The following is a 22,566-nucleotide window of genomic DNA, read 5'->3' on the forward strand; positions in this document are numbered from 1 at the left end:
TAAGCCAAAAAGAAAAATACCAATACACTATACTAAGACATATATATGGAATTTAGAAAGATGGTAATGACGACCCTATATGCAAGACAGCAAAACAGACACAGATGTATAGAACAGTCTTTTGGACTCTGTGGGAGAGGATGAGGGTGGGATGAGTTGGGAGAATGGCGTTGAAACATGTATATTATCATATGTGAAACGAATCACCAGTCCAGATTCAATGCATGATACAGGGTTCTCGGGGTTGCTGCACTGGGATGACCCAGAGGGATGGGATGGGGAGGGAGGTGGGAGGGGGGTTCAGGATGGGGAACGCATGTACACCCATGGCAGATGCATATCGATGTATGGCGAAACCAATACAATATTGTAAAGTAAAAATAAATAAATAAATAAACCCATAGGTCTGCTTAAAAAAAAAAAATCAAAAAGTGGGAAAAAGACCTAAATAGACATTTCTCTATTTGGACATGCAGATGGCTAACAAACACTTGAAAAGATGTTCAACATTGCTCATTATTCAGTTCAGATCAGTTCAGTCACTCAGTCATGTCCGACTCTGCGACCCCATGAATCGTAGCACACCAGGCCTCCCTGTCCATCACCAACTCCCAGAATTCACTCAAACTCATGTCCATCAAGTCAGTGATGCCATCCAGCCATCTTATCCTCTATCATCCCCTTCTCCTCCTGCCCTCAATCCCTCCTAGCATCAGAGTCTTTTCCAATGAGGCAACTCTTCGCATGAGGTGGCCAAAGTACTGGAGTTTCAGCTTTAGCATCAGTTCTTCCAATGGTCATCCAGGACTGATCTCCTTTAGGATGGACTGGTTGGATCTCCTTGCAGTCCAAGGGACTCTCAAGAGTCTTCTCCAACACCATAGTTCAAAAGCATCAATTCTTTGGCCCTCAGCTTTCTTCACAGTCCAACTCTCACATCCATACATGACTACTGAAAAAACCATAGCCTTGCTCATTGTTAGAGAAATGCACATCAAAACTACAATGAGTTATCACCTCACACCAGTCAGAATCAGTTCAGTTCAGTTCAGTCGCTCAGTCGTGTCTGACTCTTTGCGATCCCATGAATCACAGCACACCAGGCCTCCCTGTCCATCACCAACTCCCGGAGTTCACTCAGACTCGCCTCCATCGAGTCAGTGATGCCATCCAGCCATCTCATCCTCGGTCATCCCCTTCTTCTCCTGCCCCCAATCCCTCCCAGCATCAAAGTCTTTTCCAATGAGTCAACTCTTTGCATGAGGTGGCCAAAGTACTGGAGTTTCAGCTTTAGCATCATTCCTTCCAAAGAAATCCCAGGGTTGATCTCCTTCAGAATGGACTGGTTGGATCTCCTTGCAGTCCAAGGGACTCTCAAGAATCTTCTCCAACACCACAGTTCAAAACCATCAATTCTTTGGTGCTCAGTCTTCTTCACAGCCCAACTCTCACATCCATACATGACCACTGGGAAAACCATAGCCTTGACTAGCCAGACCTTAGTCGGCAAAGTAAGGTCTCTGCTTTTGAATATACTATCTAGGTTGCTCATAACCTTTCTTCCAAGGAGTAAGCGTCCTTGAATTTCATGGCTGCAGTCACCATCTGCAGTGATTTTGGAGCCCAAAAAGATAAAGTCTGACACTGTTTCCACTGTTTCCCCATCTATCTCCCATGAAGTGGTGGGACTGTATGCCAGTCAGAATGGCCATCATCAAAAAGTCTACAAACAGTAAATGATGGAAAGGGTGTGGAGAAAAGGGAATGCTCTTGCACTGTTTGTGGGAATGCAAATTGATACAGCCACTGTGGAAGATGGTATGAAAGTGAAGTGAAAGTGAAGGTACCTCAGTCGTGTCCAGTTGTATCCATGGACTGTACAGTCCATGAAATTCTCCAGGCCAGAATACTGGAGTGGGTAGCTTTTCCCTTCTCCAGGGGATCTTCCCCATCCAGGGATCAAAACCAGGTCCCCCACATTGCAGGCCGATTCTTTAGCAGCAGAGCCACAAAGGAAGACAGTATGGAGACTCCTTAAAAAACTAGGAATAAAACCACCATATGACCCAGCAATCCCACTCCTAGGCATATACCCTGAGGAAACCAAAATTTTAAAAGACACATGTATCCCATTATTCACTGCAACACTATTTACAATAGCTAAAATATGGAAGCAACCTAGATGTCCATCGAGAGATAAATGGATAAGGAAGTTGTAGAACATATACACAATGAAATATTACTCAGCTGTAAAAAGGAATGCCTTTGAGTCAGTTCTAATGAGGTGGATGAATCTAGAATCTATTGTACAGAGTGAAGTAAGTCAGAAAGAGAAAGATAAATATCATATTCTAACACATATATATATGGAATCTATTTTTTTTTAATTTTTACTTTATTTTACAATACTGTATTGGTTTTGCCATACATTGACATGAATCCTCCATGGGTGTACATGCGTTCCCAAACATGAACCCCCCTCCCACCTCCCTCCCCACAACATCCCTCTGGGTCATCCCGGTGCACCAGCCCCAAGCATGCTATATGGAATCTAGAAAAATGGTACTGAAGAATTTACTTCCAGGACAGCAGTGGAGAAACAGACATAGAGAATAGACTTGTGGACATGGGGAGAGGGGAGGAGAGGGTGAGATGCATGGAGAGAGTGACATGGAAACTCACATTACCATATGTAAAATAGATAGCCAACGGGAATTTGCTGTATGGCTAAGGAAACTCAAATAGGGGCTCTGTCTCAAACTAGAGGGGTAGGATGGGGAGGGAGATGGGAGGGAAGTTCAAAAGGGAGGGGATATATGTATATCTATGGCTGATTCATGTTGAGGTTTGACAGAAAACAACAAAATTCTGTAAAGCAGTTATCCTTCAATAAAAATAAATATGTTTTAAAATAAATGAATACTAGAGTGGGTAGCTGTTCACTTATCCAGGGGATCTTTCCCATCCAGGGATTGAACCCAGGTCTCCTGCATTTTTTAACCATCTGAGCCACCAGAAAAGCCCTATTATATCACAATTTTTCATTGTTTTTTGAAATTCATTGTAATAAAAGATGAATAATAAAATTTACCATTTTGACTATTTTTATTTTATTTGGCTGCAGTGCATATTAGTTGTAGCACAAAGGATTTTTAGTCTTGGCATGTGTAATCTATTTAGTTGTAGCATATGGAATCTAGTTCCGTGTGTGTGTGTGTGTGTGTGTGAGTGCGTGCGTGCGTGCGTGCACTCAGTCGCTAAGTCATGTCCAACTCTTTTGTGACCCTATGGCCTGTAGGCTGCCAAGCTCCTCTGTCCATGGAATTTCCCAGGCAAGAATACTGAAGCAGGTTGCCATTTCCTTCTTCAGGTGATCTTCTGAACCCAGGGATCAAACCCTCATCTTTTGGTTCTCCTGCTTTGGCAGGCAAGTTCTTTAGTACTGAACGACTTGATTAGCTGCATCCCTAATTAGGGATCAAAACCCAGGTCCCCTGGGAGTTTGCAGTGTTAGCCATTGGACCACCAGGGAAGTCCCATTTTTAACTACATTTAACTGTGCAGCTCAGTGGCATTAACTACATTCCCACTGATGAGCAATAACCACCTCCATCCACTTGCAGGACTTTTTCATCATCTCAAACTGAAACTCTGTCCCCTTTAAGCAACAGCTCTCCGTTCTTCCCTTGCTCAGCCCCTGGCAACCACCATTGTACTTTCTATTTCTATGAATTTGACTACACTGCTGTACCTCAGATCTTCCCAGGTGGCGCTAGTGGTAATTCTGCCTGGAAGTGCAAGAGATATAAGAGACGTGGATTTCATCCCTGGGTCAGGAAGATCCCCTGGATGAGGGTATGGCAACCCACACCAGTATTCTTGCCTGGAGAATCCCATGGACAGAGGAGCCTGGGGGAGGTCTACGGGGTCAAAAAGAGTTGGACACGACTAAAGCGACTGAGCACGGCACGCACTGTATAAGAGGGAGTACGCAGTATTTGTCTTTGGTGACTAACATTGCACTAGGGACAGAGGTTCATGACATTGTACAGAAGACAGGGATCAAGACCATCCCCAAGATAAAGAAATGCAAAAAAGCAAAACAGCTGTCTGAGGAGGCTTTACAAATAGCTGTGAAAAGAAGAGAAGTGAAAAGCAAAGGAGAAAAGGAAAGATATACCCATTTGAATACAGAGTTCCAAAGAATAGCAAGGAGATATAAAAAGGCCTTCCTCAGTGATCAATGCAAAGTAATAGAGGAAAACAATAGAATGGGGAAGACTAGAGATCTCCTCAAGAAAGTTAGAGATACCAAGGAAATGTTTCATGCAAAGATGGGCTCAATAAAGGACAAAAATGGTATGGACCTAACAGAAGCATAATATATTAAGAGGAGGTGGCACGAATACACAGAAGAACTGTACAAAAAAGATCTTCATGACCCAGATAATCACGATGGTGTGATCACTCACCTAGAGCCAGACATCCTGGAATGTGAAGTCAAGTGGGCCTTAGGAAGAATCACTACCAACAAGGCTAGTGGAGGTGATGGAATTCCAGTTGAGCTATTTAAAATCCTAAAAGATGATGCTGTGAAAGTGCTTCACTCATTATGTCAGCAAATTTGGAAAACTCAGCAGTGGCCACAGGACTGGAAAAGGTCAGTTTTCATTTCAATCCCAAAGAAAGGCAATGCTAAAGAATGTTCAAACTACCACACAGTTGCACTCATCTCACACACTAGTCAAGTAATGCTCAAAATTCTCCAAGCTGTGTTTCAACAGTACGTGAATTGTGAACTTCCAGATGTTCAAGCTGGTTTTAGAAAAGGCAGAGGAACCAGAGATCAAATTGCCAACATCCACTGGATCATCAAAAAGCAAGAGAATTCCAGAAAAATATGTATTTCTGCTTTTTGACTCTGCCAAAGCCTTTGTGTGGATCACAATAAACTGGAAAATTCAGAAAGAGACGGAAATACCAGACCACCTGACCTGCCTCTTGAGAAACCTGTTATGCAGGTCAGGAAGCAACAGTTAGAACTGGATATGAACAACAGACTGGTTCCAAACAGGAAAAGGAGGACATCAAGGCTGTATATTGTCATCCTGCTTCTTTAACTTATAGGCAGAGAACATCATGAAAAATGCTGGGCTGGATGAAGCACAAGCTGGAATCAAGATTGCCAGAGGAAATATCAATAACCTCAGATATGCAGATGACACCACCCTTATGGCAGAAAGTGAAGAGGAGCTAAAAACCCTCTTGATGAAAGTGAAAGTGGAGAGTGAAAAAGTTGACTTAAAGCTCAACATTCAGGAAACTGAGATCATGGCATCTGGTCTCATCACTTCATGGCAAATAGATGGGGAAACAGTCAAAACAGTAAGAGACTATTTTGGGGGGGCTCCAAAATTGCTGAAGATGGTGACTGCAGCCATGAAATTAAAAGACACTTGCTCCTTGGAATAAAAGTTATGACCAACCTAGACAGCATATTAAAAAGCAGAGACATTGCTTTGCCAACAAAGGTCCGTCTAGTCAAGGCTATGGTTTAACATCCAGTGGTCATGAATGGATGTGAGAGTTGGACTGTGAAGAAAGCTGAGCACCAAAGAATTGATGCTTTTGAACTGTGGTGTTGGAGAAGACTCTTGAGAGTCCATTGGACTGCAAGGAGATCCAACCTGTCCATCCTATGGGAAATCAATCTTGAATATTCATTGGAAGGACTGATGCTGAAGCTGAAACTCCAATACTTTGGCCACTTGATGCAAAGAGCTGACTCATTTGAAAAGACCCTGATGCTGGGAAAGATTGAAGGCAGAAGGAGATGGGGACAACAGAGGATGAGGTTTTTGGATGGCATCAGCGCCTCAATGGACGTAAGTTTGAGTAAATTCCAGGAGTTGGTGATGGACAGGGAGGCCTGGTGTTCTGCAGTTGCAGAGTCAGACATGATTGAGCAACTGAACTGAACTGAACATTGCACTTAACTTAGTGTCTTCAAGGTTTATCTACACGGCAGCATGTTTCATAATTTCCTTTCTCTTAAAGATTGAGTAATATTCTATTGTATGTATATGCTCTATTTTGCTTTTCCATTCCTCACTGAATTACTTCTATCTTCCAGTTCCTGTGAATAATGCTGTTAAGAATATAAATAGGCAAATATGTCTCTGCAAGAGCCTGCTTTCACTCTTGATAATAAATTCTTTCATACATAAAGTTTTTAATTTTGGTGAAGTCCAGTTTATCTATTTTTTCTCTTGTTCCCTATATTAAGGGTGTCATATCCAATAAATCAGTGCCAAATTTAATGTCATGTAGCTTTTCTCCTGTTTTCTTCTAAGAGTTTTATAATTTTAGGTCTTACATATAGACCTAAAGACCTTACATATAGGTCTTTGATTCATTTTGAATTAATTTTTGAATATGGTGTGAGGTAGGTGTCCAACTTCATTCCTTTGCATGGGTATGATTGTTGCTGGGCTTTTCATATACGGTCTTTATTATGTTAAGGTGAAGTGGAAGTCACTCAGTTGTGTCCAACTCTTTGTGACCCCATGGACTATACAGTCCATGGAATTCTCCAGGCCAGAATACTGGAGTGGGTAGCTGTTTCCTTCTCCAGAGGATCTTCCCAACCCAGGGATCAAACCCAGGTCTCCCACATTGCAGATGGATTCTTTACCAGCTGAGCCACCAGAGAAGCCCAAGAATACTGGAGTGTGTAGCCTATCCCTTCTCCAGTAGATCTTTCTGACCCAGAAATGGAACCAGGGTCTCCTGCACTGCAGGCAGAGCTTGGTCTCTGAGCTACCAGGGAAGCCCTCTGGTAAAGTAGTTAAAAGCTAAGTAGAATTCACCAGTGAAGCCACCTAGTCCTGGGCTTTTATTTTGGGGAGCTCTTTGATTACTGATTAAATTTTCTTACTAGTTATATGTCTATTCATACTTTCTATTTCTTCTTGATCCTTTCTTTTATATACCCTGCCCTTCTTTGGCTCTTGTAACATTTTTTCACTTAGACTTCATTTTCTATGAAATTAATACAGTGCCACCTCACTCTCTTTGAGTTGATATTTGCAGGGAGTATCCTTTTGTAGTCTTTCATTTTCAACTTTTGCATGTCCTTAGATCTAAACACAGTCTCATAGATGGTAGATGAAAAAAAATCTTGTTTTTTTTCCCCCATTCTGCAAATCTCTTTTGATAAGCATTTAATCTATTTACATTTAAAGTAATTACTAAAAAAAAAAGAAAGTAATTACTGTTATTAACTTTTACCGTTTTGTTATTTGTTTTCTTTTTTGTCTTATAGGGCTTTTTGTCCCTCCTTTTCACCATTACTACTTTTCTTTGTGTTTATTTAATTTTTAGTAGTGACCTATTTTTCTTTCTCATTTCCTCTTGTGTATATTTTAGAGAGATTTTCTTCATAGTTATCATGGGAATTATACATAACATCTTAAATTAATAGTGATCTATCTTATTTTTTAATTAATTTTTTAGCTTTTTACTTTATACTGGAGTATAGCTGATTAATATTGTTGATAGTTTCAGGTGGACAGCAAAGGGTCTCAACCATCCATACACATGTATCCATTCTCCCCCAAACTCCCCTCCAATCCAGGCTGCCACATAACCTGGAGCAGAGTTCCCTGTGCTATATAGTAGGTCCTTGTTGGTTACTCATTTTAAATATAGCAGTGTGTACACGTTTATCCCACACTCCCTAATTATCCATTCTCCCCTCCCTTCCCCCACAGGGAACCATAAATTCATTCTCTAAGTCTGTGAGTCTGTTTCTGCTTTGTAAGTAAGTTCATTTGTATCATTACTTTTTAGACTCTGTATATAAGGGATGTCATATATTATTTCTCTATGTGACTTATCACTCAGTGTGATAATCTCTATGTCCATCCAAATTGCATAACAATCTATTTTAAATTCATACTATCTTGCCTTAACTCATTAATAAAAACCTACTCTGATATAGCTTTGCCCTCCCTCGTTTTGTGTTATTGGTGTCACAAATTACATGTTGATATACTGTGTACTCATTAACATGAATTTATAATATTTTATGCTTTTGTGTTTTTTAATTGTGTAGAAAATAATGGAATTACAAACCAAAATTACAATAATGATGGTGTCTATACTTGTGCATTTATCTTTACCAGGGGTCTTTATATTTTCATATAACTTCAAGTTACTGTTTAGCATTTCTCCATACTAACTTCAAGGACTCCCATTAGCACTTCCTGTAGGGAAGATGTAGCAGTAATGAACTCCCTCAGCTTCTGTTTATCTGGGAAAGTTTTTATTTCTCCATTTTTGAAGGAAAGTTTTGTTGGCTGAGCTATTCTCAGTCAGTAGTGGGATGGGGCTTTGGGAGGGTGGGGTTTGGTTTTATTTAGGTTTTGCTTTGCAGGGACTGAGCCCTTTAAAGATATCACCCCACTGTTTTCTGACCTCCAAAGTTTCTGCTGAAAAATCTAATGATAATCTTATTAGGGCTCCCTTGTATGCGATGAGTCATTTTTCTCTTGCTGTTTTGAAGATTCTCTCTTTTTCTTTGACTTTCAACAGATTGGTTATAATTGTCTCTGTGTATCTGAGGATTTAACTTATTTGGTCTCCACCAAGCTTCTGGGATTGAAGTGTTCAGTCATTATTTCTTCAGATAATCTCTCTGCCCCTTTCTCTTTTAATTTATCCCATAGTCAGCATATTGGTCAACTTGAGGGTGTCCCACAAGTCTTTGGCCTTTGCTCATGTTTCTTCATTCATTCCTCTTTTTGCTACCTAGGCTCAATAATTTCAAATAATCTATCTTCAAGTTTTCTGATTCTTACTACTGTCTGTTCAAACCCACTTTTGAATGTCTCTAGTGAATTTTTTTTCATAAATGTTACTGTATATTTCAATTCCATTTTTTTATTTGGGCTTCCCAGGTGGCTCAGGGATAAAGAATCTGCCTGCATATGCAGGAGACATGGCTTTGATCCCTGGGTCAGGAATATCCCCTGGTAGAGGAAATGGCAACCCACTCCAGTATTCTTGCCTGGAGAATTCCATGGACAGAGGAGCCTGGTGGGTTACAATCTATGAGGTCACAAAGAGTCAGACACGACTGAGTATACACACACACATTTCTGTTTGATTCCTTTTTAGAATTTCTATCTTTCATTAATATTCTCATTTTGCTTATATATTATTTTCCTGATTTCCTTCAATTCTTTGTCCACATTTCCTTTTAGCTTTTTAAGTACATTTAAGACAAGTTTTTGTTGTTGTTGTTTTATTTTTTAGTTTTTCTCTGGTACTACTGCTGCCTGTGTTTCTTCAGGGACTGTTTCTGCCACTTAATTTTTTTCGAGTGGACCATATTTTCTTGTTTCTTTTTAAGTCTTATGTTTGTTTGTTTGTTTTTTGAGCACTTGAGAGAAAAACAGCCATCTCTCCTGGTCTTTGCAGACTGGCTCCACACAAGGAAAGATCTCTACTAAGTAGTGGGCATGTTCTGAGTCTTGGAGTCAGTCAGATATAAAGGTTTTAATTATTCTTCCAACTTTTCTGAACATGAGCATGCATCCTGCCTATGACTCTGTGTCTGTGTGTATCTGTGCTTTTTATTTCTCCTTGTATACACAGCTGCTTTAAAATTCCTTTATTTTTCCAAGAAGCCTCTCTCTGGTTTCTTTTCAGAGTCTTAGATGTTCTGTTGCATTTCTCTACCCATAATTTCTTATCCCCAGACCTTTGCAAGTTTGTAGTCCCCTGTCAGCTTTCACTAACTGTTGACCACTGCTGCTTTCCAAGCTCTTCCTAGCCTGAAATATGAACTACCCACTTTTTCCTGTTTGAGCTCTGAGTTAGCAAAACAGAGACCAATCCCTCTGGCAGCCTCCAGACAAGTTACAGTGTTGCTCCACTCCCTCTGTGTTCCAGGGAGGGAACTGGGAGCTGGGAACTGGTGCTTCTCCCATGCTGCCCCGTGCTGTGCTCGGGCAGGAATGAGGGGAGGGCAGGTAAAAACACCATGGAGTTTCCTACCATTTTGAATGTGGCTTTTTCTAAAATGGGCATTTGATTTTTTTTGCTATAGACCTTTGTTTTCCAGAGCTCCCATATATTTGTTTCAATTAGGCTAATAGTTGCTTTTTAAGTGTTTCCATGGGAAAAGAAGGGACCTGGAACTTCTTAGTCTGCCATCTTTCTGAAATTGCTCCAACTCTGCTTTCTTTATGCAATCTCCTCTCAGTCAGTGTAGGATCAGCCCATAATCTCCCCGGGTACTGCTCTGCATACAGGAGCTCAATGGGATTGCTTAACCAGTCTTTCTTGCTCTTGGATTACACACACACACACACTTACTCCACAGACAAAGACAAGTGCAGTCAGAGCTAAAAATGGCCAAAAGCCATGTCTGACCAGAAGAGTGACAAATGCTAAAGTTCCCACATGAAAAGAGCCTTTTCTAGTTCTCAGAAGTCACTATTAACCTTTCCCACACTTACAGCAAACCTGACAATTCTGTCTCACCCTCTTTCCCTTGACTATTTTCCAAGAAGATATGAAGATATCTAGATGTCTGCAGAAACTTAGGTGGGCCAGTCTTGATTGCCACAAATGAAGATACACAATTTTATGCAGGTCAATTTAGGCAAAGTATTTTGAGATGGTCTTTAAGATACATGGGAACACCAAGAGCACACCTGTTCTGGTTTGAAAGTGAAATGTGAAATGCACAGGCAGGGCAAAGTTGTGGAACAGGTGCCAGAGAGCAGAAGTTCATCCCTGGACATCAAGACAAGGAGTGTCAAGCCTGCCTTGGCAGGTAATACATCTGGAAGGACCAACCCAGGGAGAGCAGATGTTCTTCAAATCAAGATGCGGCTGAATTAGGAACAAAGAACATTGGATGCCTAGAAACACTCCACTGACTATAGAACTTCAAGGCACAACCTTATTGACACCTGTACTATGATGTTTTCAAGATATAAATGGGGACTTTGACGACTGCTTGAATGTAACTCCTCTGTGTTAGGGAGTCTCTCTGCACAGAGTTCCTAATGCTACCTTCTTAAGATCTAAGTATTTGTGGCCCTTGATTTAGAAATAATAATACCCTCGGGTGGTACAGTGGTAAAGACTCTGCCTGCTAATGCAGGAGACAAGGGATCAATCTCTGAATCGGGAAGATCCCTTGGAGTAGGAAATGGCAACCCGCTCGATTCTTACCTGGAAAATTCCATGGACAAAGGAACCTGGCGAGCTACAGTCCGTGGGGTGGCAGAGAGTTGGACATGACTGAGTGACTGAGCACATACGCACACAATGCCTTCACTCATCCTCCCTGCCAGGTCTCCTTCTGAGCCCTCTGTCCACCTTCTTTTTTCTTACCTTCCTCCTCTCTTCTGTCCAGTTTCCAGTGAGCACTCTTGTTGAATACTTGGTCTCAATCTTCCAACTTGGCGTGGAGGATGACTGTGGACTTACGGCAGTAAGAAACTGCATTTGTCCCAAGCTTCTTTGCCTTGACACAGTTTAAGTTTTCGGGGTGGGAGATGTTATGAAGCTGCTGAGTTTGGGGTGCCTTTTTTTCTTTTTAGCAGTCAGAATGTAGATAACACCCAGCTAAATTTGCAGGATTAAAGGGCCCTGAGAGTCCACTTTCAGCCTCCAGAAAGAGGTGATGTGATCTTGGATTCCCTACTGTTGACAATCTCCATGGTGATAGACTGTGAGTATAAATACTCTCCTTAAGGGGGCAGCTGATTCCTCAGAAGCAAAATTGATGTTAAAAAAGCAAATCAAACCAACAGCAGTCACCACAAAAGCAGGAGCCAGAAGGACCTGGTTTCCATGTCATGTAACTTCCTGGTTACCAAGAGGTATCATGCATGTTGCATTTTTATACCTAGATGAGCTGAGATTATCACATTCTACCATTTAATGAATGCTGACATGCTAGGCCCATGCTGAGACCTTTACATGTACTCACTTGTTTAACCCTCAAAGAGTCCTATGAAGCAGGTGCCATAACTGTACCCATTTTATGGATGAGGGCACTGAAGTAAAGAGGGACTAAGTAGCTACCTCAAGTCACACATGTGGAGACCTGAGATTTAAATCCACTCTGATTCAGTTCTTTTACCACTGGGCTCTACTCAATGCCTGTCTGCCCCTTTGCCTAAGGGGCTTCCAGGAAGAATGCTAATAAATATGATTCATTCAGGTCATCTGCATTCATTCATTCCACAGTCATTCTATCAAGCATATGCTACATTCAGAGCACTGACCTGGAATTATTAGTACAATGCATCAGTGGCTAGACCAGGGCTCCTTCCCAACAGAGCTCAGTCCAATGGGATAAAGACAATGACTTTGCTTATTCATTAAGCCAAAAAATCAAGAACCAACCATCTAGATATCTACCAATGGAGGGCTGGCTCAACAAACTGTGGCATATCATATGATGAAATACCTTGTAGCTGTTAAAAAATGCTGACACAGGAAGATGCCTTGCAATGTCTGGTTAAGTTAAAGAATCAGTAGGCTTCCCTGGTGGCTCAGATGGTAAAGCATCTGTCTGCAATGCAGGAGACCCGGGTTCGATACCTGGGTTGGGAAGATCCCCTGGAGAAGGAAATGGCAGCCCACTTCAGCACTCTTGCCTGGAAAATCCCATGGATGGAGGAGTCTGGTAGCCTACAGTCCATGGGGTCACAAAGAGTCGGACACAACTAAGTGGCTTCACTTTAAAGAAGCACCACACTGTAGTCTTATTTTCAGTTCTGTTCAGCCTCTCAGTCGTGTCCAACTCTTTGCACCCCCATGGACTGCAGTACACCAGGCTTCCCTGTTCATCACCAACTCCCAGAGCTTGCTCAAACTCATGTCCATTGAATCGGTGATGCCATCCAACCATCTCATCCTCTTCCATCCTCTTCTCTTCCTGCCTTCAATCTTTCCCAGCATCAGGGTCTTTTCCAATGAGTCAGTTCTTCGCATCAGGTGGCCAAAGTTTCAGCTTCAGCATCAGTCCTTCCAGTGAATATTCAGGACTGATTTCCTTGAAGATTGACTAGTTTGGATCTCCTTGCAGTCCAAGGGACTCTCAAGAGTCTTCTCCAATAGCACAGTTCAAAAGCATCAATTCTTTGGCATTCAACTTTCTTTATAGTCCAACTCTCACATCCATACATGACCACTGGCAAAACCATAGCTTTGACTAGATAGACCTTTGTTGGCAAAGTAACGTCTCTGCTTTTTAATATGCTGTCTAGGTTGGTCATAGCTTTTCTTCCAAGGAGCAAGTGTCTTTTAATTTCATGGCTGCAGTCACCATCTGTGGTGATTTTGGAGCCCCCAAAAATAAAGTCTGTCACTGTTTCCATTGTTTCCCCATCTATTTACCATGAAGTGATGGGACTGGATGCCATGATCTTAGTTATTTGAATGTTGAGTTTTAAGCCAACTTTTTCACTCTCCTCTTTCACTCGTCAAGAGGCTCTTTAGTTCTTCTTTTTTTAGTAGCCTTGCTTGCCACAAGTAAAGACATTCGATTTCAAGCAGGCAATTCAGAGAAAGTGTTTTCCAATGATCTTGAAACTACAGTAGAGGAATCCCAGGAAACTATTTGTTCCATATTGAAACAAAGCATGTGGCAAGGAAAGGGCATGGTAGATAGAACAGAGCAAACTTCTATTTGGCAGAACTGTAGTTTGAGTAGGGCTTAAGCCAGTAAGATGGGATGTCCTTCCAATCAAAACACAGGAGAGCTATGTGTTCTGTATAATTCCATTTTAAAAAAACTTCATATTATAAAGTGTAACACAAACATGAAAAATTACATTTAAAATAAATGAAATGGTTTATAGTCAATTTAGTTATAATAAATTCCATGCTTTCCATAAATGGAATCCTATACCCTATATTCATCTGAGTCTGATTTCTTTTCCTCAAAACAGTTAATGTTTTTAAGAATCATCTGTGTTGCATGTAGCTGTGCTGTGCTTAGGTGCTCAGTCGTGACTAACTCTGTGCGATCCTATGGGCTGTACCCCACCAGGCTCCTCTGTCAATGGGAATTCTCCAGGCAAAAATACTGGAGTGGGTTGCTGTGCCCTTCTCCAGAGGATTGTCCCAATCCAGGGATTGAAGCCAGGTCTCTCACATTGCAGGCAGATTCTTTACCATGTGAGCCACCAGGGAAGTCCTTGTAGCAGTGGTTCCTATAAGTTTGAGGGGCACAGAACAAGTATCCTGATGGCCAGGTAGTGCCATTTTTCTAGGGCAGTATTCTTTCAAATTTTTAGTCTCATGAAACCTATGACTTAAAGTGTGGGTTATATTAGTGGTCTGGAGCCAGACTGTACCAGTTTGTGAGAGCTGACACTACATTCTAGTCATGTTGGTTACTTGAAATTGGTCATGGTAGGAATATTTACACCACAGAACTGGCCAACCCAATGAATTATATTATATATTAATATTTATTAATTTATAAGTAACAGCAAACTTTTGATCTATTGGAGTATGCTGTTTAGTTTAAAGGAGAAAATCAGTCTTACAGAGATATATAGTTAGAAGAGAGAGAAGAATTTAGCTTTTGAAATTAATTGTTTGGTTTGCCTTTTTTTTTTTCTTGGCCATGCCTTGCAGTGTGTGGGATCCCACTTTGAGACCAGGGATGGAACCCATGTCTCCTGCAATGGACATGCACAGTCTTAACCACTGGATCACTAGGGGAGTGCCCACGTGGCAGTTTTCAAAGGTTAATTGCACCGTGGAGTCTGAATGAAGTCTACTACTCAATGAACTCTTTGAGCTCTACTATATTAAAATCCACTGGTTGATCTTGTGCTTTGGATAGATCCTTAACCTACTTGTAATTTTGTAACATCATGGTGGTCTTTTGGAAAATATTATTTTATAGAGCTGTGCAGATAGATCTTCCAAATGTTAACATGTTTCATTATACAATATTCCCAAAAATCACATTTGCTAATATCCCTACTGATATCATCAGAAAACACACAGTAGGAAGTTGACAAAGTCACATTGGTAGACACAAGTTGTCCCAAAATTTTAGGTTGAGCTTGAAAGCTCAAAGTTTTGTTTTTGGCAGTAACTACTGACTATTGTTTTCTTTGAAGTGAGAGCCTTTCATCATTCATTTTTAAAAACACATTTAGCAAATGTTCCAACTCTAATAACCATGGTTTTGTCTACCAATTGTTCTTCCAAGTAAAAGTTTCATTAAAAAAAGAAAGCCCTAGGAATTCCCTGGCTGTCCAACGGTTAGGACTCTGTGCTTCCACTGAAAGGGGCTCAGGTTGATCACTGGTCAAGGAACTAAAATCCCACAAGGTACAAGAAAAAGCCCAACTCACTTTGCTCACAACTCAAACAATTGCAAACACAGCATTCTTTCTCAAGAGAACCATTGAACATGGACATGCCACAGCAGTGCTTTCTCACACGTGTCCTTCCCATTTCCTCACACAGCATGTAAAAAAGATGTATGCTCAAATGTTGAGATTTAATAAAATTAATAATTTCTACTTCTTCATCAAGGACACTTCTTGTGAAACTAGTGATTTTTTTTTAGCTGCAAGTGTGTGCTGGTGAAGAATATAACTGATAATGGCACTGCTTTGATTCATGCACAGGCTCTTGCAGTTTTACCCAACGTCACCTTTGTACTGTCAATGCAAATGCCGAGAACATGGAAAAAGGCAAATAGTACCTTAATATTATTAAGAAGACATGTTCAGTCACTCAGTCGTATCTGACTCTTTGAGACCCCATGGACTATAGCTCCCCAGGCTTCTCTGTCCGTGGAATTTCCCAGGCAACAGGCAAGAATACTGAAGTGGGTTACCCTTTCCTTCTCCAGGGGATCTTCCCAACCCAAGGATTGAACTCGAGTCTCTTGTGTCTCCTGCATTGGCAGGCAGATTCTTTAACACTATGCCACCTGGAATAGTACTTACATTGAAGATCTCCTGAAAGGAACCTGGGGATCCCCAGCAGTCCATGGACCATGCCTTGAAGACCTCTGCTCTTGGATATATACATAGGAGCAGGGTTTCTGGGTCATAGGGTATGCATGTCTTAACTTTGCTAGACAATGCCAAATTAATAATATTTTCCAAAGCATTACCTCAATTTATTATGCATCCCCTCAACAGTGTACGTCTTTGTTTCCATTACTCCACATTTTCTAGAATTTTTAATCATCCCAAACAGAAATTATGTACCCATTAAGCAATAGTGGTTAATTATTGCTCCCCATTCCATCATCTCTCAGGCTCTGGTAACCTCTTTTCTACTTTCTCATCTCTGTGAATTTGACTGCTCCATGTACCTCATAACTTATTTCACTTAACTTAATGTTTTCTAGATCCATCCATGTTGTAGCATGTGTCAGAATTCCATTCCTTTTTTTTTTTTTTTGGATGCAAAACTCTATGACTTTATTTAGTTAAAAATGACACACAAAGAGACAGAAATTAAGTAGTCAAACTGCATGAAATAACCAATCTTTGAAACAAGGTCGTTCCCACTACAGAGTCCTCAGTGCTGGGTTTTTATGGCTGAATAATAATATTCTATTTTGCGTGTGTGTGTGTGTATACATATCAAACTTTCTTGATCTGTTGATGGACATTTGGACTGTTTCCACCTTTCAGCTATGTGAATAATGCAGCTGTGAAAATTGGTTTACAGATAGCTGTTTGACCTACACTCTATTGAGTTTTCACCTAAGAATGGACTCAGCCCCAGAAAACCATTTTACACAGCAACCACACCATTTTTACTTTCCCACCAGCAATGCACAGGGTTCTTGTTTCTCCATTTCTTTGCCAACATTTGTTATTTTTTCTTTTTGCTTTGTTTCTTTTCTTTCTTCTTTTTTGATTTTTGTGATAACCTATCCTAATATGTGTGAGGTGGTACCTCATTGTAGTTTCAATTTGTATTTTCCCAATATCTGCCTCAGTGCAGGAGAAGTGGGTTCAAACCCTGGGTTGGGAAAATCCCCTGGAGAAAGAAATGGACAGTATTTTTGCCTGGAGAATTCCATGGACAGAGGAATTTTGTGGGCTACAGTCCACGGGGTCTCAGAGAGTTGGACATGACTGAATGACTAACACACACAAAGGGTATTGATCATCTTTTCTGTGCTTATTGCCCATTTGTATATCTTCTTTGGAGAAATGTCTTTTGCCCATTTTTAAATTGTGTGTGTGTTGGGAGGGCGGTGTTTCTGGATGTGTGTGGGAGTGAGTTGTAGGAGTTCTTTAAATTCTGATATTAATCTCTTACCAGATATAAGTTTTACAAATATTTTCTCTCATTCTGTGAATTCTTTTCACTCTCTTGCTATCTCCTGTTCCTATGTATTTTTTATTTTATGTTACTTAAATGAATTATTTTTATTTCATTTTCTGATTATTGTCTATATATTAAAATACAATTAATTTTTAACAACAATAACTTTATAGCCATCAACTTTGTTAATTATCTTATGAATTCTAGTACTTTCCCTGTAGATTCTTGGAGAGTCTGCATGCAGGAATATAGCATCTGCAAGTAATAATTATTTTGTTTCTTCTTTTCCAATTCTAAATGGTTTTATACTTGTCTTTTACATTGGCTAGGACCACCAGTACAATGTTAATTAGAAATGACAGGAGCAACTCTTGTCCTATTCCTAGTAAGGAAAAAAGTTTAATGTTTACTATTAAGGATGATGTTTTTGTAAATGCCATTTATTGAGTTCAAGAAGTGTCCTTCTATTCTAAATTTGCTGAGATAGCTCTCATAAATAATATTTAATATTTTGCACCTATTAAGATAATCACAGTTTCTTTCATTGAATCCATTAATGTGATAAATATTGATTAATTCTGCAATGTTAAAGTATCTTGCATTTCTAGTATAAACTGTCATATATATGATCATAATATAGTATCTTTTTTCTAATATTTCTGGATTCTTCTTGCCAAATGTTTTTTAGAAATGTTTTGTTTCTATATCCATGAGTAAGACTTCATAGCCTGAATGTTCATTTGTGCAATTTTTTTGAGATTTTATTATTATGATTAAGTTAACCTCACAGAAAGAATATGCCTACTTTTTATATTCTCTAGGACAATTTACATAAGATTAATGTGTTTAATCCCTGAATATTAAGTAAGTCAAGGCATCTGGGCCAGGAGATTTTTGTTTTGTTTATCTTTGTTTTAAGGCTTTTCATTGTAGACTTAATGTTTGTTATTAGTTACACAGCTAATCTCATTTTTCTCTTTCCTTTTGTGTCAGTTTGGCAAGTTGTGTTTTTATAGGAATTTACACATTGCATCTAAATTTTCAAATTTGAGTTTGTACGTTGTTTATAGCGTCCCCTTGTTATTTTAAATATCTCTAGGATCTGCGATGGAGTCCCTTTTTTATTTCTAGAATTTACTCTTGTATATTTTTTTCTGTATTGGTCTCATTAGATAATGATCAATTTTATTAGTCTTTTCAGAGAGCTAAAATGTGGCATTGTTGATCAGCCCTTTTGCATCAGTATTTTAGAGATTTTGCCCAAAATATACATATAAAGATAAGTATATTGGCAAGTATAAAATACTTTTATAGTCTTTTTAATTGGAATATAATGCTTTTCAATTGGAGGCAGAAGGAGAAGGGGATGACAGAGAATGAGATGGCTGGATGGCATCACCAACTCGATGGACATGAGTTTGGGTGAACTCCAGGAGTTGGTGATGGACAGGGAGGCCTGGCGTGCTGCAGTTCATGGGGTCACAAAGAGTCAGACACGACTGAGCGACTGAACTGAACTGATTGTGTTAGTTTCTTCTGTACAACACCGTGAATCAGCCATATGCATGCATATATTGCCTCTCTCTTGAGACTCCCTCCCAACCCCTATCCCAGCATCTAGGTCATCAAACAGCACCAAGCTGGGCTCCCTGTTTCCCACTAGCTATCTAGTCTACCCATGGTAGTGCATATTTGTCAAGGTTGCTCTTTCAGTTCATCCCACCCTCTCCTTCCCACCCTGCCCGTGTCCACAAGTCCATTCTCTAAGTCTGCATCTCGATTCCTGCCCTGCAAACAGGTTCATCAGTACCATTTTTCTAGATTCCACATATATGCATTAATATATGATATTTACTCATTCAATTATTTTAGGAAATTCTCAGCTATTACATGTTCAAATATTGCTTCTGCTTCCTTTCTTTCCGGAACACCAGCTGCATATTTGCCACAACTTTCTCACTGAATCCTCAAAGTCTCTGGCCCCCCTTCCGTATTTTCTATCCTTTTGTTTTTTGTACTTCTGAATAGTTTCTTCTGATCTATATCCCAGCCCACACATCCTCTCTCAAGGATGTGTGCCTAATGTGAAATTAAACCCACCCACTGATTTGTTGCATTTTTTCAGTTTTAAACTTTACTTGATTAATAATCTAGCTATATATGCTACTTTTTACAATTCCAGAGTTTAACTTCTGAATTACACATTATTCCTTGTTGCCTCAAATGTTCAAATCTGTAGGTTTATAAATCTACAGATTTATTTATTTTAGACTTATAGATTGTAGTTATGTATTGTGTTAGTCATTAAGTCATGTATGACTCTTTGTGACACCATGGACTATATAGCCTGCCCAGCTCCTCTGTTCTAGGGACTTCTCCAGGCAAGAGTCCTGGATTGGGTTGCAATTATATAAAGATTTATATAGATTAATTTATAATTTTATATATATATAGATTTTACTTGGACATAATAAGCAGAGCTATTTCATAGTCTGTGGCTTCCTTTCTTTTTACCTGTTGTTTCTGTGGGTTTCTATTGCTAGTTTCTCTCGTCTCATAGGCGTGGTATCTGAAAAACTAAATGTGAAAATGGTATGAGGTCTAGGATGATACTATCTTCCTCCAGAGATGATTTCCATTTGCCTTTCCAATCACCTGTGCCTATTAGGAATGGGATTACTTTAATCCAGCATAGGTTCAGATACTTTTGGTGTCTGCTCAGTGCCACACAGGAGGAGCTAGAGCAGACTCTGCAAGCCACAGGAGAAGGGTCTAATTTCAGAGTAGGTGGCACCCTTCTATGGTGAGACCTCACAGGTGGATAATGAATTGACTTCTCCCAGTCCAGTACATCCTAGAAACACTTCTTAAAGATGGGCAATCAGCTTTGGGTTATTGCACAAGGAATGGGATTGGGGATGGGGGGAAGGGGTTGCTGAGTACTCATACAAACTTGGCTTCCACTTCAAGTCCCACCTCTTACCAGCTGTTTCCTTTTGACCAAGTTTCTGGGTCAAGCCAGCTTTGGTGTCCTAATCTGTAAACTGGTAGTAATTTCATGGCTGCAGTCACCATCCACACTGATTTTGGAGCCCAAGAAAATAAAGTCTGTCACTGTTTCCACCTTTTCCCCATCTATTTGCCATGAAGTGATGGGACCAGATGCCATCATCTTATTTTTTTAAATGTTGAGTTTTAAGCCAACTTTTTCCTCTCCTCTTTTTCCCTCATTAAAAGGCTCTTTAGTTCCTCCTCAGAGAAGGGGGTGACAGAGGATGAGATGGTCAGATGGCATCACTGACTCAATGGACATTAGTTTGAGCAATGTCTGGGAGACAGTGAAGGACAGGGAAGCCTGGAGTGCTGCAGTCCATGGGGTCACAAAGAGTCGGACACGACTTAGTGACTGAACAGCAAAAACAAAATTGGGAGTCAATATCCTATACTTCATAAAATAAGATTAAGAGAATACAATGAAATGTCACCTACAAAACACTTCATAAAATACCTGTCACATATAAGAGGTCAATAAATGCTCAATCTTCTCTTTCCTTTGTGCCTAAACCAAGCCTGTTTTAGCAATAAAATCCATTCCTTTCCCTATATTAGAGGAGTGAATTTGGGAAATTAGGACAAATATCCCAAAGGGAACAATTATATATTCTTTCTGAATAGAGAATTCCTGAGCACAAAAACAGCTTGTTATCCCCACCAGGGGATAAGTTATGAGTCTGGTAACCAGCACATCTGTAACTGTCTACTGAACAGCAAATACCTAACCACAACTTACATTGATTCATCCTGCTTTACACAAACCCCCAGATGTGCTCCACATGATTATCCTCATTTCAAAGCAAGAAAACTGAGGGCTTAGGAGGTTAAATAAATGTTGGGCCTCCAACTGGTTCTAGACTACATGTCTTCCATCACTCTGCCTCTTTGCAGAAGTTGCAGTAACAAACCCAGAGTGCAACATGTCTCTTCAACTTAAAATTAAAACTGCTCTATCCTTTGGTGATGACAAAGCAGGGAGTTGTTTCACAATAATGAGGTCAGACCCACACTTATGGGTTTTTCCCTGCAATAAGAAGTGCTTTGAAACTAAGCCCCAGGCACTGCCTTATCAGAATCAACCTTGTACAGCCATTTGCAAGAAACCAGCTGCAATGTTGGAGCAGGGGTGATCTAGCCAATAGCAAGACTTGGCAACCTGGGAAAGAGGAGCCATTCTGCTGATTCTGGTGTCCTTTACTTTGCTAAATGAAGATAAGCATGTTAGAGGTCACACACCAGTAACATTGCAGCCTGCCGCAACTCCTCAGCTGATTCTTGGAGAAGTTCATTTGAGTTAAGGACATTTCCCTTTAAAATATAGACCTACCAGCCAACTATGTCCCACACAACCAGGTGTCAAGCAGTTTTCAATTTTCTTTCAAAATCAAATTTCTTTCTGCTTTTGGGATTGGTGGTTACAGTCCAACTACTTCCCTCCCAGCTGAGATCTGCTGCGGGAATGGGGGGAATGGGACAGACATCTTTATTATTAATTTTTGACTGTGCTGGATCTTCATTGCTATGTGTGGGCTTTCTCTAGTTGTGGCAAGTAGGGGATACTCTTTGTTGCAGTGCCCAGGCTTAGCTGCCCCACAGCACGTGGGATCTTCCCAGACCAAGGATCAAACCCATGTCCCCTGCATTGATAAGCAAACTTCCAACCACTGGACCACCAGGGAAGCCCAGATAGGCATCTTTACAGTATCTATTAATGTGGAAAATTGTGTCAGGCCAAGGATAGATTCAGTCCTTCTTGAATCTATCACAGAGAATCACACATACAGAAGCAAGCACATGCAGATACGTTCACTACAAATTTGTAGGGAATGGCTAAGAACTGTAATAGAACCATCCCATGGAGTACCATGCAGTAGCTAAAGAGAGCAAAAGGAATCTATATGGTTTGTGAGGCTAGATTTCTAAGATACATTGTTGAGTGAAAAAAAAACTCAAGTGGTACAAAAGGTACAGAATAATTTCTGTTATATACAATATACAGCAAAGCCATCCCATGAAATAATACTCTGTATTTCTGTAGGTACCTATCTGTACATGTGAAAGCCTAGAAACAGGTTTCAAAGGGTTGGAAAACCAACCCTGCTCTCCCCAAAGAAGGTAACAGCAGATACATCCAGATCAAAAGGACTAGAGTTGAGGGAG

At 40.2% G+C, this 22,566-nt stretch overlaps 1 protein-coding gene across 2 annotated transcripts in view; it reads right to left on the bottom strand.

Moving 5' to 3' along the window:
* Positions 1-11,783, bottom strand: part of CFAP107 (cilia and flagella associated protein 107) — a 31,659-nt gene extending 19,876 nt beyond the window's left edge. The window contains exon 1 of one of the 2 annotated variants that reach the window (XM_069546074.1): positions 11,413-11,783. In XM_069546074.1, coding sequence (XP_069402175.1) covers positions 11,413-11,526 — 114 coding nt within the window. In that variant the 5' untranslated portion in view covers positions 11,527-11,783. The remainder of the gene's footprint in view (positions 1-11,412) is intronic. The other variant, XM_069546075.1, reaches the window with a different exon arrangement.
* Between the last annotated feature and the right edge of the window lie 10,783 nt (positions 11,784-22,566).

The sequence above is a fragment of the Ovis canadensis genome, chromosome 12 (assembly GCF_042477335.2).
Source record: "Ovis canadensis isolate MfBH-ARS-UI-01 breed Bighorn chromosome 12, ARS-UI_OviCan_v2, whole genome shotgun sequence".
In the NCBI taxonomy this organism is placed as follows: Eukaryota; Metazoa; Chordata; class Mammalia; order Artiodactyla; family Bovidae; genus Ovis; species Ovis canadensis.